This window comes from Lepus europaeus, chromosome 4, assembly GCF_033115175.1.
Source record: "Lepus europaeus isolate LE1 chromosome 4, mLepTim1.pri, whole genome shotgun sequence".
In the NCBI taxonomy this organism is placed as follows: Eukaryota; Metazoa; Chordata; class Mammalia; order Lagomorpha; family Leporidae; genus Lepus; species Lepus europaeus.
In genome coordinates, this window is record NC_084830.1 from 105,745,624 (window position 1) to 105,760,171 (window position 14,548).

The 14,548-nt window shown below is 51.2% G+C and overlaps 1 protein-coding gene across 2 annotated transcripts in view; it reads right to left on the bottom strand.

Annotated features, from left to right (window-relative positions):
* Positions 1-6,706: 6,706 nt before the first annotated feature.
* The window catches only part of SFXN1 (sideroflexin 1), a 39,992-nt gene continuing 32,150 nt past the window's right edge, over positions 6,707-14,548 (bottom strand). For both annotated transcript variants that reach the window (XM_062188668.1, XM_062188669.1), the window contains 3 exons: positions 10,675-10,724; positions 9,907-9,954; positions 6,707-7,948 (listed from right to left, as the gene is read on the bottom strand). In XM_062188668.1, the coding sequence (XP_062044652.1) occupies positions 7,852-7,948; positions 9,907-9,954; positions 10,675-10,724 (195 nt within the window). In that variant the 3' untranslated portion in view covers positions 6,707-7,851. The remainder of the gene's footprint in view (positions 7,949-9,906; positions 9,955-10,674; positions 10,725-14,548) is intronic.

The following is a 14,548-nucleotide window of genomic DNA, read 5'->3' on the forward strand; positions in this document are numbered from 1 at the left end:
GGGACTGTGAGGACAGACCTCGATGTCGATGGCAACCAAACACGAGGAAAATGGCCTCCTAGCCCTTGGAAGCCAGCTGGGGCCGGTCCCCTGCACTACCAATTTCGGCCACGCCCACGCCACAGGGCCAGCCTGGAAAAGGCCTGCGGGCCTGTCTTGTCCATTTGTAGGTTACTGCAGGGAAATGAAAGGACTAGGGAAGGGAAGTCACGCGAATCAGGCGTTGATTGGAGACTCGGCTTCTCCCTTTTAAAGACGGTGGGTCAGGTTTAATCACCCCATTGGCCAGATGCAGAAACCGAGGCTCAGAGAAGGCGACCGCTTTATCCCTAAACCAGAAATCCCAGGTGGAAGGTTCGACCATGGCTCCGCGAAACACTTCCCAAGGAGCGCCAGCTTGCACGGGACGGGCACTGCGGTGTGCTCACGCCTCGGCCACCTGGAGGCACCTTTCTCGAGCGCCCTGCCCCTGGCCTCCCGGTCTCTGCACGGACCCTGCCCGGGTGCCATCTCCTGATGTCCCCTCCCCAGCCCCTTCCCGCCTCTGCACCCCTGCAGCCAGTGGCTCGGGCTCACTTTGGTTCTGTGTTCTGCAGCATCCCTCTCCCAGCAGGAGCCAGGCGCCCCGTGCAGGATGGGATGCCCGCGCACCGAAGGGATGCCTCCGTGCCTCTGCTGGACCGCGCGTGCACCGAGCTTCCTCCCCGCTTCCTCCCCCCGGTGCCTGAAGTCGCCTGGGAAATCCGGCGACGCAGGTCCGCGGGCGGCAGTCGGCGGCCTGGCGCCACCTGCCGGCGGCTCCCTGGCGCGCCCGGCTGCAGCCGCGCCGATCTTGCAGGCAAGGCTGCGCCCTGGCGTCGCCTCGCAGCGCGGCGGCTCTTGGACAAGGGTTTTTTCCCCTGGGCAGCTAGCTGGCTGGCATCGGAGGGCGGTCCCACGAGGGGCTCAGGATCCCGGGCCTTTTGGATGGAGGGTCTGAGCGTCGCCCCAGCCGCGCACACCCTAACTTGAGCTGGGATCACTGTGCAGTCCTGGGGAGAGCTGGAGACACGGGCCCTGCCTCAGCATCCTGGAATTAGTGGTTTTCTGATGGATTACAAAAAATTAAGACTACCTGTAAATCCAAGTCATCAACTGTTAACCACTCTTATGGTGTATTTAAATATCCTTCCATATGAAGGTGTTTTTATATGTATCATTGCTTTATTACAAAACTGCGATTATAATGCACATAGAATTAAAAAAAAAACGATTTATATTTTGTTTGAAAGGCAGAGTTACGGAGAGAAAGATCTTTCATCTCCTTGTTCACTCCCCAAATGGCCACAATGAAGCATGGCTGGGCTGTGCCAGGCTGAAGCCAGGAGCTGGGAACTCTGGAGTCTCCTATGTGGGGGACAGGGGACCAAGGACTAGAGCCATCTTCCATTGCCTTTCTCAGGCACATTAGGTGGGAGCTGGACAGGCAGTGGAGCAGCCAGGGGTGGAACAGGCGCTCGTGTGCGAGGACAGTTTTGCCGGCGGTGGCTTATCCTGCGGCACCACAATGCCAGCTCCCTAGAATTTTTTTTTCTGAAATAGCACTTAATGTGCCCTGAGTTCAGAAGCAGAAGACAATGCAGAGAATTAGAAAAGAATAAAGGGAAAAAATTTAAAAACTACTCCTCACTCACTATCCAGAGATAGCTTTTCTCTTAGGGCAGTTTAGTTTAATTTTATAACTATCAAGTCATTCATATATATATATTATGTTTCATAAATATATATGTATATATATTTATTGCAAGACTTGTAAACCTGAATTTAAAAAGCAGTGCCCCAAAGGAACAATTGATTCCTACATCTGAGATTAGTCCTTGGTACTACAGCTGGTGCTGTGTATCTATGGGTTCCACATCCAGAGCCTCAACTAACCGCGGACAGAAAATGCTGCCATTAGGTACGGTGACGGCATGTGTACAGACTTGTACAGACTTTCTTCCTTGCCTGTGTTCCCTAAGCAATACCACGTGACGCTGATTTCCATAGCATTTCCATTGTGTTTAGCCTGCTAGGGAGTCCAGAGACGACAGACCCATGGGAGGATACGCACAGCGTACACGCATGCCACACCGGTGGTTTATACAATGCACCGGCGCTTCCACAGGATTTGGTATCCACGGCACGGGGGGTGGTGTCTCGGAACCAATCCCCCACGGGTGTCTAGGGACAACTGTGTTTTGGTTTTTTTCCTGCCTGGAAGCTCCACAACATCAGTTTATCTCAAAGGCAGAGTGACAGAGTGGAAGAGACACACAGAGAGATGTCTTCCATTCACCGGTTCACTTCCCAACAGCCAGGGCTGGGCCAGGACGAAGCTAGCAGTCCAGAACTCCATCCCAGTCTCTGACATGGGTGGCAGGGGCCCTAGTACTTGGGCTGTCTTCACCTGCTTTCCCAGGCGCATCAGCAGGGAGCTGAATCAGAAGCGCATAGTAGCAGGAACTCCAACCAGGGCTCAGATATGGGATGTGGGTGTTTGGAGCTTGCAGCTTAACCCACTGTGCCATGATGCCCATATACTTGCTTTAGATCTTATGTGATAATTCGCTATTGCAATGGCAATGTGATGGCTTTTACTCAAATTATGTGTGTGTTCCTTCACTAGCTCTCACCCCGAATATTCTAATGGATAAATAATAATGGTACATTTGCATGGAGAAATTTGATAATTTCATACTCGTACACAGTGACTGGTGATCCCACAACAGTAATTAGCATTTCCATTTCCTGAAACATTTATCACTTATTTGTGTTGGGAGCTTTGAAGTCCTTTCTCCTTGTTCTTCATAAAATACACAATAAACCATGGTAAATCATCGCCACCCGACTGTTCCATAGAACATTACACCTCATTCCTCCTAACTGGATTTTGGAACTCATTAGCCAACCTTTCTCCTTGCGTGGACTTCTGAAAGCCCCAAATAAGGTTTGCAACAAACAATTTCACTTCTTCAGTGGGGCTTCCCCTCATTTTAATGGAGACGATGCACAGAGAAGCGCTTGGAGTGGTTACAAGAGAGCATGTACGTATGTGTGTACAAGGCTGGGCGATGCTGTGGCAGTCCCCACTGTAAGCCCCGGGGAGGGTGGACAACACCATCGTGGTCCTGCCATCGTGTGACATGGGGCCATTAGGCCTGCTAATGAAGGTTCGTGTTAAAACACCTGTGTTCCGCATCAGAGCCCCTGGGGATGGTTCCCAGCTCCAGCTCTGACTCCAACTTCCTGCTCATGCACATGCCCCTGGGAGGCAGCGGTGCTGGCTCAGGTAGCCGGGTTCCTGTCATCCGTGTGAGGCCTTGATTAAGTTCCTGGCTCCTGGCTTTGGCCAGGTCCAGCCCCAGCTGTGCACATACGAAGAATAAACCAGAGGATGGGCGCTTTCTCTCGGACTCTTTAACATGTGGGAATATTATGGACTCCTTGAGGGTAAATTAAGTCTCCGTGTATCTCCCACTGGCTCCCTCTGCACCAGAAGCGTGGACAGTGCTGTGCTTCTTGCAAAAAGGGCTGGCTCTGGACCAGTGGCTTTACCCAGGTTGCTCACACCCACTCCCCATCCTGAATTCTCAAGGATAAAGTTCCTTTTCCAGCCCTCTTCCCAGAAAATCCCATGTTCCCTGTTCTTTCCACATCCTGGGGATGACTTCTCCATAACCGGACAGGATGTGAGGATGCTTTGCAGACTCCTGAAGCACTAGGGTGAACGCAGGGAACACACGGACCATGGGCTGGTGCTGGAGACACCAGCAGCGGCAAAACAGAAAATCGCTGTCCTCGGGAGCCTGATGGTAGCATGGACCCCCACCCCTTGCAGGTCAGCAGCAGCCCCTGGTGTTCGCTTGGATTCCACTTACAGTTGACTTCGAGCTGACTTAACAAAGCTCAGAGGCCTCTGGGAACCCCAGAAGGGGGCTGCAACCAGAACCTCTTAAGCCCTGATGTGCACGGGGGTCACCTGAGGCTCTTGTTATCTGGAGATCCCGTCTCAGTAAGTCCGGGGCTGGCCCAAGACTTTGTGCCTCTAACAAGCTTGGATGCTGCTGGCCCACAGAGCACACCTTGACAATCCAGGGGTTAGGGGCGACCTTGTGTCATCACCACTTCCAATAGCATTCCGGACACACGGAAGAACTAGCACCTTCTGGTTGGCTGCATTCTTGGACAGGGCTGCAGGTGCAGGGTCAGATGTGGGCCCCCAACACATTGGGAGCCCCAGCTCTCTCACCGCGGGTAGACGCCCCCCACCCCCCGGCCCACTGCCCCGTTAGGACAAAACCCTAACTGCTAGACATCTCGAAGAGATGCATTTACCTGGCCCTTGTCACCTGGTATTTTTAGCTTGGAGCTCCCCTCTGAGGAAGTCGCCAGGGTTCTGATATCTGAACCACCATGCACCGGCATTCTGAATGCCTGTCCCGTGTCTCCAAAGCAAATAGCTGGCATCCACTGAATGTTTACTATATGCTATCCGCTGCACAGGGATTATAGTGCTTAATCTTTACAATTCTGCGAGGTAGACTCAATTATCTTCTGCAAACAATCCAAACGAACTAAAAAGCCTGAAGGTCACAGAGAATGTCATTAAACTGGAAGGAATATCCTCTGCCAGGAGCTACAGCAAAGACCAGACCTGATCTGCTTCCCAAACCCATGCTCTTCAATACACGCACATAACATCGGCAACAACGGAGTTACGGTAGCGAAGCTGGTGCAGGAAGATGAGCAAGGAAGTGACGATGCTGTCTTTAGGAGTCTGTCCAAAGGCCCTGCTGTCTTCGCTGCTTTACTGTGGCAAACGCCAGCTCCATGTTAAGAGCTATAGAAGCAAAATTACCATCAAGTGCGATGGCATTCGTCATTAGGGTCTCCAACAGAAACTCGCTTCTCTCCTTGCTCATAATTAACGCTCCTGGAAGGACAGTTACAGGGTGGGAGGTGCACCTCCAAGTGAGGTGGTTCTCCAGTATCCGTGGGTTTTTTCTTCAGTTCTAGGGACTTGCGGTCAATTGCATTTTGATCAAAAATTGAGTGGAAGATTCCAGAAATAAACAATTCATAAAATTTAAATAATTTTGATCAGGGTATATTAAATTGTTCTGTTTTATTAGCTATTATTGTTAACCTTCCTGTGAATAATTTACACATCAAAGTAAAGACTCACGTAGCTAGAAAAAAATAGTATAAAAAAATAGGGCTTGGTGCCACCATGGTACTAGGCATCTACTAGGGGTGTTGAAACACATTCCCTGAAGATTTGGGGGTTACAAAATGAACCACGGCACTTAAAAAGTTTACAGAAAATGCAATTAAAGGGTGTTTGTTTTCTGCAAAAAAAAATTTTGAGATCTATGCATAGCTTTTAATATTTATTTGAAAGGCAGAGATATATACACACATAGAGAATTATCCATCTACTGATTCATTTCCCAAATGGCTGGAACAGCCTGGGTTTGGCCAGGTCAAAGCCATGAGCCAGGAACTTCTTCCAGGTCTCTCATGTGGGTGCAAGGGCCCAGGCACTTGGGCCATCTTCTACTGCTTTCCCAGGTGTATTAGCAAGGAGCTGGATCAGAAGTGGAGCAGCTGGGACTCAAATTGGCATTCATATGGGATGCTGGCACTGCAGCAAAGGCTTAACCTACTACACCCCAGCGTGGGCCCTAGTTGTGTTTTTTTTTTTTTTTAAACACATTTTCCATGAACTTTTTGAAGACTCTCACACCCAGCTCCAGAATGCAGAAGAGTGATAGCCCAAGCCAAATATATTTCCTACTGAAGGCGTGATCTAAGCATGTCTTTCCACTAGGAGTTAGCAATGGCACCGCAGATGGTCAGGCTGAGCGCAAGGCACCATTGGCTGAAACGTGCCAACTGCTCTATCCTTTACGTACAAATAAGAGAGAGAATTTATTTTCATTCCGAGTTTATTTAACATTTCATCCAGTTGAACTGAAATAACACACTGACTTCAACACTGGCAAGACGCTGGGCTAATACTGAATCAAGACTGCCAGTGAGGAATTCCATCGCAACCCTTTGTATCACGTCACCAGGAGTAGTAATCACTATTTATCTTTGCCAGCTTATTGCACTTCCTGTGGCTTTTTTATTTTGCCCCCTCCAGAAAAGCTATTTCTAAATGGTTAGCGAGGACTGCCAACCTTGCTTCTTTTGTTCTGTTTTTTTTTTTTATAAACCATGATTAAACTATATAGTTAATATTTCTATAGAAAAGCAGGAAGTCTGAAGCTTCAACAGACAATGTTTAAAAAGATACACCTGCACACAAGGTCCCTGCGCCTCTCCGGACTGTGTGTGGCCACCTCTTCCTGGCGGTCTTTCTGGTGTGTCCCCCTGTCCTCTGACCAACATCATTCCACTTTCACTTAGGGTTCAGTGCAGAGTGAGTGGGGGCGGGGGCTCTGCTGTGGCTGGCGCTGTGGGCCAGGCCCCCAGACCTGCAGCCCCGCCTCGGAAGTCAGCCTAGACCACCTGAGGGAGACAAGCATCGATGGGAAGAAAATACGTCCCCAGGGCATAGCGCCATGGGGAAGCCACTCTGCCCCGACAGATCTGGGTGAGAAGACCCTGGGGTGGGGGTGGGGGTGGGGTACAGCTTCAGATGTACTCATCCCTTCTGAGAAAAGAGCAAACAGAGACACAAGGCACGCACGCTCTGTTTATGAGAGTTCCGTCTGGGCACACGGTCAAGGCTGAGCAGTTTCTAGCGATGCTTCTCACTTAGGGTCTCGGAATTACAGGGATCTCGGTGGCGCACCTGGGATGTTGCACATCCACTCCTGGTGGCCCCATATCCATTATTCGTGTGAGGTCACCGCCCATGCCGCCAAGGGTGCTCCGTGGTTTCCGGGGCGGGGCGGGGCGGGGCATGACACACAGCGTTCCTTTACTGACTCACACACAGCTTATCTCAGTATCTTTCTCAGAGTCACGCGCCTAGGAGAAAAGACAACACTGGCAGCTGCAACCAGGGTCTCACTTGAAAAAAAAAAAAGAAAAAGAAAAGAACCCAACAAGGCAGCGTGAGCCCCGACCACGGAGCGCTGGTATGAGCTGCGCTGCCAAACGCTGACATGGGTCCGATTCAGCTCTTCAGGGACTCTCTGACTAGAGAAGGAAACAGCAGCCCGGTGAGATGAAGTTTCCGAAGGATGCAGGACACTAGATGGAAGCCGGCCAGGGACATCCACTGACAGCCCCCACGCACGCTCCGGGGCCAGCGAGGATGGTGGCTGGCTTTCCCAACGACAGCATCGTTTGCACAATGAACCCCCAGGCTTCATCATCTACCTCGGGCCTGCCCACTGCCCACTGCCCACACTTGGAAGCCAACCGCTGTTGCTGTTTAAGCCCAAGTTTTCTCAGGTTAGCCTCGAGGCTTTTGTATTTTTCCAAGTCAATGCTGAGATTTCCCGGATTGGAAACAGGAATGGGATGAACATTCGGTACTTTAACGATTCCCTATCCACGGATGGAGCATCACTAAATATTTGCTGAGTCTATCCCAACCCCCTGCTCTATGCCTCACAGTGCTGTTTCTGGGAACCCTAGGTGAGGGCTGGGATATCATCTTTGAAAAACAATTTTGATAACAGCCACGGGAAGGTTATTCTGTAAATCATAACATGAGTCAAACATAAGGGAGCCTACAGGTGCCGAGTTAGAAGTTTAGCAGCTTGATTCTAAGGGGCTAACGTGGACGTGTGCACCTGGGAGCACTCAGGTCGGATGGGGCTTTCCCCAGTGACGTGGCAGGAGCAGCTGTGGGGGCGTCTCTCCCCAATTTTACAAGCCCTTGTTAAAGTACACGCGCCGTAGGTCAGGATGGGCCTCCCGGATCTGGGCCTGCAGCTCCGCCTCCAGGCTCGTCACAGACATGGAACTGTGGAGAGGGAGAGAGAGGCAGGGTTACTGAGGGGTGCAGGCGGGAGCCAGGGCGAGGCCAGGCAGCAGTGCGATGGATCTCAGTTACGTGTGCTGAACAGGGGACTGGTGTCGGCACACTATAGAGGCAGTGGGTGACACTCTCGTCTGAAACTTTCCCAAACAGGCAAAACTGAAGATCTCTGTCTCTAGATGTTTACTGGCAGACGTGGGCATGTTCAGACACGCAGAGGTGAGTTCATGGGAGAGCAGCTTCCAGCATGCTGGTTGCATCTGCAGAGTCTTGGCTGCTCCATTTCCGATCCAGCTCCCTGCTAATGCGCTTGGGAAAGCAGAAGATGGCCAGTGCTTGGGCTCCTGTACCGTGGTCTCTGGGGGAGACCCGGAAAAACTGGCTCCTGGCTTCGGCCTGGCCCATCCCTGGCTGTTGCAGCCATTTGGGGAGTGAAGGAGTGGTTAAAGATCTCTCTCTCTCTCTCCCCTTCTCTCTGTATTTCTGCCTTTCAAATAAATAAATAATCTTTAAAAAAAAGATCTGCACATGAAATGGCACAGTAAGTATATCTAACTGCTATAAATCCTCCCATATACATTATTTAAAAAATTGTTTGAGAGGCAGACACACACACACACACACACAGCAAGCACTTGCATCCACTGGTTCCCTCCCCAAATGGCTGCAATGCGCAGGCCAAAGCCAGGAGGCAGGAACTTGCTCCAGGTATCCCAAGTGGGCAGCAGGAACCTACTTACTTATGCCATCCCCACAACTTCCCAGGTTTCTGCATTAGCAGGAGCTTGAGCCAGAGCCAGGAACTGAACCCAGGTACTCTGAATATAGGACAGGGTCATCTTAACCACCCGGCTGAATGCCTACCTGCCCCACACCCATACTTTATACCCCCCGTGGAGTACTAATAACACAATGCTAAACCGACAGGTGTTCGCTGCCTTTGTACTGTACTGTTTAGAGAATAATGGCAACAAAAGTCTGTGCGTGTTCAATACACACTCAATTTTTTTTTCCTGCGCACTTTCAACCCTCAGTTAAATGCAAACGCTGTGGGCATAGAGGGCTGTCTGGAACGAAAGCCACGATGTTTGAGAGTGCACTTGGCACCACGTACACACACTTTAAACCCCAGGCCGCCTGTGGGGAACCCAGTGTCTCTTCAGTGGAGGCCGGGCACTCTAAACTGTCTGGTTACACAGCGGTAACTGGTCTGCTTCAGAGATGAGGCGGCGCCTCTGCACGGGGCTTCTAGAAGGTTCTGAAGGGCCTGTCCTCTCAAGGCCGGGCTCCTCTGTAGGCACCAAGCGGAGGAAGGGCTCCCTGCTGATGAGATCTGAATCTCCATCCGAGAGCAGTGGGGCCCAGGCCGGAGTGGAAGGTGCAGAACTCCACCAGGGAGAGGGGCCTGCTCTGGGAGTTCCAGCACAGCGCGCCTGGTCTAAAGGCCTAGGATGCAACCCAGCCTACGTCTGGGCCCTGCTGGACCCTGAAGGGCGGGGTACTCCAGAGGCAAGCAGCTCAGAAACACCAAAACCAACACAAACCAAGCACCTGAGCTAAGCACCTCCAGTCGCTGAACCCCCGGCTGGAACGTCCATGCCAACACACCTGTGTTACAGATGCGCACAGCAGCACAAGGAACCACAGGCGGCTTTTTCCGAAAGCAAACCTGCAGCAGAGTTAACCTGGCTCTTCCAAAAGAATAAAGTATTTCAACTGTGACAGCCGTGGGGGGGTAGGAAAGAGCTGGGCACCCAGAGTTTGGAAGTGAGACGGATGTGGGCGTGACTTCCGCCTCCATATGGCCATCTTAGAGACGCTGGCTTTGTGATCTTCGAAGTCTGAGCTTCCCTACCAGTGGCCCAGAACCACAGCCCCGGGGGAGCCCTCTGCTGGACTCCAGGGCTGAGACTCGCCACCCTTCTACAGAGCGAAACACGTACCTCTTCTGGGGAAATAGGGCGCAGCACAGGGGCGTCGCAAACACCAAACTGAAAAACAAGCAAAGAGACAAATCTGACCGTTTTGAAGCGGCTGACGTTTCAGTCTTTTTCTATTTTACTTTTATAACAACCCCCTGTCTTCGTTTAAACTGTTATATTGCCTTATCAAAATAGGTCCTTAGTTAGTGTTAATTATATTTCCTAGCATTGCCAAAATAGTGAAAAAACAAACAAATAAAAAAAGATAGTGAGTTTGAGAAACAATCATGGGGCCGGTGCTGTGGCATACGGGTAAAGACACTGCCTGCAGCGCTGGCATCCCATGTGGGCGCCGCCTCGAGTCCTGGCTGCTTCACTTCTGATCCAGCTCTTTGCTGTGGCCTGGGAAAGCAGTGCAAGATGGCCCAAGTCCTTGGGCCCCTGCACCCCCGTGGGAGACCTGGAGGAAGCTCTTGGCTCCTGGCCTCGGGTCGGCACAGCTCCAGCCATTGTGGCCAATGAATCAGCATATGGAAGACCTGTCTCTCTCTCTCTGCCTCTCCTCTCTCTCTGTGTAACTCTGATTTTCAAATAAATAAGTAAATCTTAAAAAAAAAAATCACACAAATAGCCCCAAAGTAAGTTCCTCTCAAGACAGTTTATTTTTATCTAATTATTAGGACCTATGGGTGCTAGGTGGTCTGGCATTGTCTCATATTTTCCACCCATCATATGCTGTATATTTAGCTTTGAAAAAGAAATTCCTCATATCAAGTAATTTCTACTCACCAAAAGCCGACTAGTCCAACCTGAATAGGCGCGCTCATCCACGGGAACCTCTGTGTTGAGACAGAAAGGGCTTTGAATGCCTTGCACAGACAGGCTCTTGGGCCATTCCTAGCGCAGCTTTCTGGAAGGCACCTCTCCGCATTACAAGATCAGGTGCAATGGGTTAGTTACATGTCAGGGTGACACTGCAGCAAGTGTGTTAGCCCGGCTCCCCACAGCCCCTCTGCTCGGTCAATGAACACACATGCAGAGAGAGACCCCATGCGGCTTCTATTTTTTCCCTTTGCACACCTGAGTACTATACGTGTGCTGCATGGCTAGGGACAAGGAGTCTTCAGCAGGGTCACAGGAAATGCATGTTAGGAAGAAACTGCGTGGCCTTCCACATTTTTGTGCCCCCAAACAAACACCTTTGATTTCCAATCCCCATGGACTTTCTGAAATCCCCTGGTATGGAGAGGTGAGAAATGGCTTCCATTTAATTACAATTCCTCTCCCGCAGGAGCCCGGCCACAGCCTGTGGACCAGTGCATCGGTATGCACGTCTCTGCAGGCTCTGAAGTCCTTGTTACAGTACAAGTGCGTCCCGACAGCTTCCTAAACATGTGCAGAGGAAGAGTCGCCCGGTGACGTTCAGGACGCACCTGACCCAGTGCTTGCAGCACAGCAGAACCCAACACTTGCCTCGCAGCTTTGGCTTTCTTGGTTGGAGTTGCTGTCAGTATGGCTGAAACTATGTCTCCCATAAAACATTTTTGCTACTCATTTTCTTTTTTTTTAATGGAAAGCAATGAGTTGGCTGGTCTTTTGGAGGATAAATGCTGTTAGATTTCTAGCTTTACAAAAGGAGTGGGATCAAAACACACACTATGAAGAACAATCAGACGGTTAGGTAAATAAGGCCACAGAAAGGGCGGCAACCGGCTTGCGGGGGTGGGGGTGGGGGGGATGAGCTCAGAGTCAAGGCAAGCTAGGTGGCGTGCACGAGTGGCGTACCCTGGTCCCCAAGGAGACTCCTCTGGCACAGAGGTACCTCAGGAGGGCCGATGGAAAGAGAAAGGCATGGACTAGAGAGGAGTGCAGAAACGCTGTCAAGAGGATGATCCACGCGCTGAGTTCTCAAAAAAACAGAGAGAACAGCAGAGTCGTATGTTGCTAAGACAGACACACGTGCTGAGAACTCTGCGGCTGGCCATGCTGTCATGGGGAGCACAGCGTGCACTTACGCAGGCTGGCACGACATCACGCAGTGACGCTAACGGGGCCGCTGTCACATACGTGGCCCGTCACAGACCATGATGCTGAGTCTACCTGACTGCTGTCTGCAGGCCTCCTGGTTCCGTGTGATGCAGGATCTTCCTAAGGACACGGGAACTACCTGTCCTAACACTTCCAGGATGGGTGACACCTGCACGGGGCCAGGGGATGGGAAGGCAAGCTAAGTGCTGAATGAGATCCTGTACTCGCAGAAACCCGAGCCTGGGAGAGCAGCCTCCAAGTTTCAAATAGACTCTGGTCTGCAACAGACTGGCTACCCTGTCCTACACACAGCACTTCAGAGGCTCACACCTAAACAAAGTGCGCACTGCGGCCCCCACGGAGGGTCTTCATGGAGAGGGTCCTCAGAATGATGGGAATCCTGGGGAACTCTAACTTACCTCGCAAAACGCGATCTGATGTCATTGCTTTTCCTGCCTCCTTTATGCCTACCTCTCTAATAGAACTCAGTCTGGGACCACATCAGCGTGCTGAGGGCTGGTCTCTCACTAGATAGACACAAGTCCGCAAGGCAGAGACATGCCTTACCTAACAGAACCATGCCAACAAAGGGCACTCTGGGGCTGGGCGTTGTGGTGCAGTAGGTTAAGCTGCCACCATCTTGGAGTGCTGGTTCAAGTCCCAGCTACTCCAATTTCAAACTAGTTTCCTGCTATTGTGCCTAGGAGGGCAGTGGAGGATGGCCTAAGTAGTGGGGTTTCTGCCACCCAGGTGGGACACCCAGCAGGGTACATAGGGTTCCAGCTCCCCCATACCTCACCGACACTTGCTATGTTCAGTCTTTCTAATTCTAGCCATTGCAATAGGTGCTCAGGGGTTGTTTGTGGAGTTTTAATTTGAATTTCCCTGATGACTAAAAATACTGAATGTCTTACGTGCTTATCTTATCTTAATCTCTGCATATCTGCAGAAGTGTCTCTTCAAACCTTTCGCCCCATGATTTTATTAACAAAGTGGTTTCTTTGTTTCTAAAAAATGTATTTGAGGAGAGAGATCCTATCTATCCACTGGTTTGCTCCCCAGATGTCTACGACAGCTAGGGCTGGGGCGAGGCCAGGAGCCAGGAACTGAATACAGGCCTCCCCATTTCTGGATGGCAGAACTCCATCCCCACTGCCTCCCAGGGTCTGCACTAGCAGGAAGCTGGAGTCAGGAGCCGGCGCCAGGCACTGAACCCACGCACTCTGAGAGTGGACACAGGTGTCTCAACCACCCCGGGGCTGTTTTGTTGGATGAGTGTTGAGAGCTCTTTGTATTTTCCAAATATAGTCCTTTGGGAGGTACACGCTTTGCAAAAATTTCCTCCCACTCTGCGCCTTGTCTTTCACTCTCTTTATAGCTTTTGAAGACACAGAACTGAACATTTTTGACAAAGTTCACTTCGTTGGTTTTCCTTTTATGAACCGTGCTTGAGGGCTGTCGGAGGAACCAGTGCCTGGCCCTGGTGTTCTGCTACGTTTTCTTCTAGCAGCTTCACACCTGAAGACTTTAACACTGGGTTGTCTGAGCCACTGCGAGTTCATTTCACTGAGCTTCTGGAGAACACGGGGCCTGGGTTGCTCCTCTCCAGGGGCTGTCCAAGAACTTGAACTTAACAGGAGAACTACTACAGGACCCAGACCGTACAAATTGAATTCCCGGTGAAAGTGCCTGCAAGAATGACCCAAGCTTAAAGAGACCACAGCGGCTACTGTTCAAGAGAACTGTGCAAGGAAGCGCCCACGAGAAAGCAGTGAACCTGAGAGGTAGCAGCAAAAATTCCCATGAGTCACTGGCTCACAGCCGATGCCTTTTCCAGCGCAGTACTTGGGAAGAGATAAGGCGTGGGGGTGGGGGTGGGGGAGGATGAGTCACGCCGAACGCTCTCCCAGCATCGCTGTTCAAAAATGCCAAGACTGTTCAATTAGTGCCGTGCTGGCAGGAGTCTGGTTGTTTCCAGGGTAAAATCCTAGCTAAGTGCACCCTGGCACACTTGGCCGAGTGAGGCAGCCGTGGCCCGCAGAGGGTGCTCTGAGCTGCTGTGGGAGTGGTCTCCTAAGACGGGCATGGAAGAGCCTGCTTTTCCAAAAAGGATGCTGGGGCTGGTGCTGTGGTGTAGCAGGTAAAGCCGCTGCCTGCAGTGCTGGCATCCCATATGGGTGCAGGTTCAAGTCCCGGCTGCTCCACTTCTGATCCAGCTCTCTGCTGTGGCCTGGGAAAGCAGTAGGAGATGGCCCAAGTCCTTGGGCTCCTACACCTGTGTGGGAGACGCGGAAGAGGCTCCTGGCTCCTGATTGGTGCAGATCTAGCCATTGCAGCCAACTGGGGAGTAAACCAGCAGATGAAAGACCTTTATCTCTCTGCCTCTCCTCTCTCTGTGTAATGCTTTCAAGTAAATAAATCTTAAAAAAAAAAAAAAAAAAAAAGAGGATGCCAACGTGCTTGGAACACAGGAAAGGAAAGGATGGAGAGTGACAGAATCAGGCATCCATGTGTGCCTGTGTCAGTAACATGCACACTGCCCATCACACCCCGCAGTCCTCTCCCCAGTGGCAGAGAGCAACACGGCAGCAGCCTTGGGCTTTGAAGGCAGGTGTGCATGGGCGCCTTGATGGTC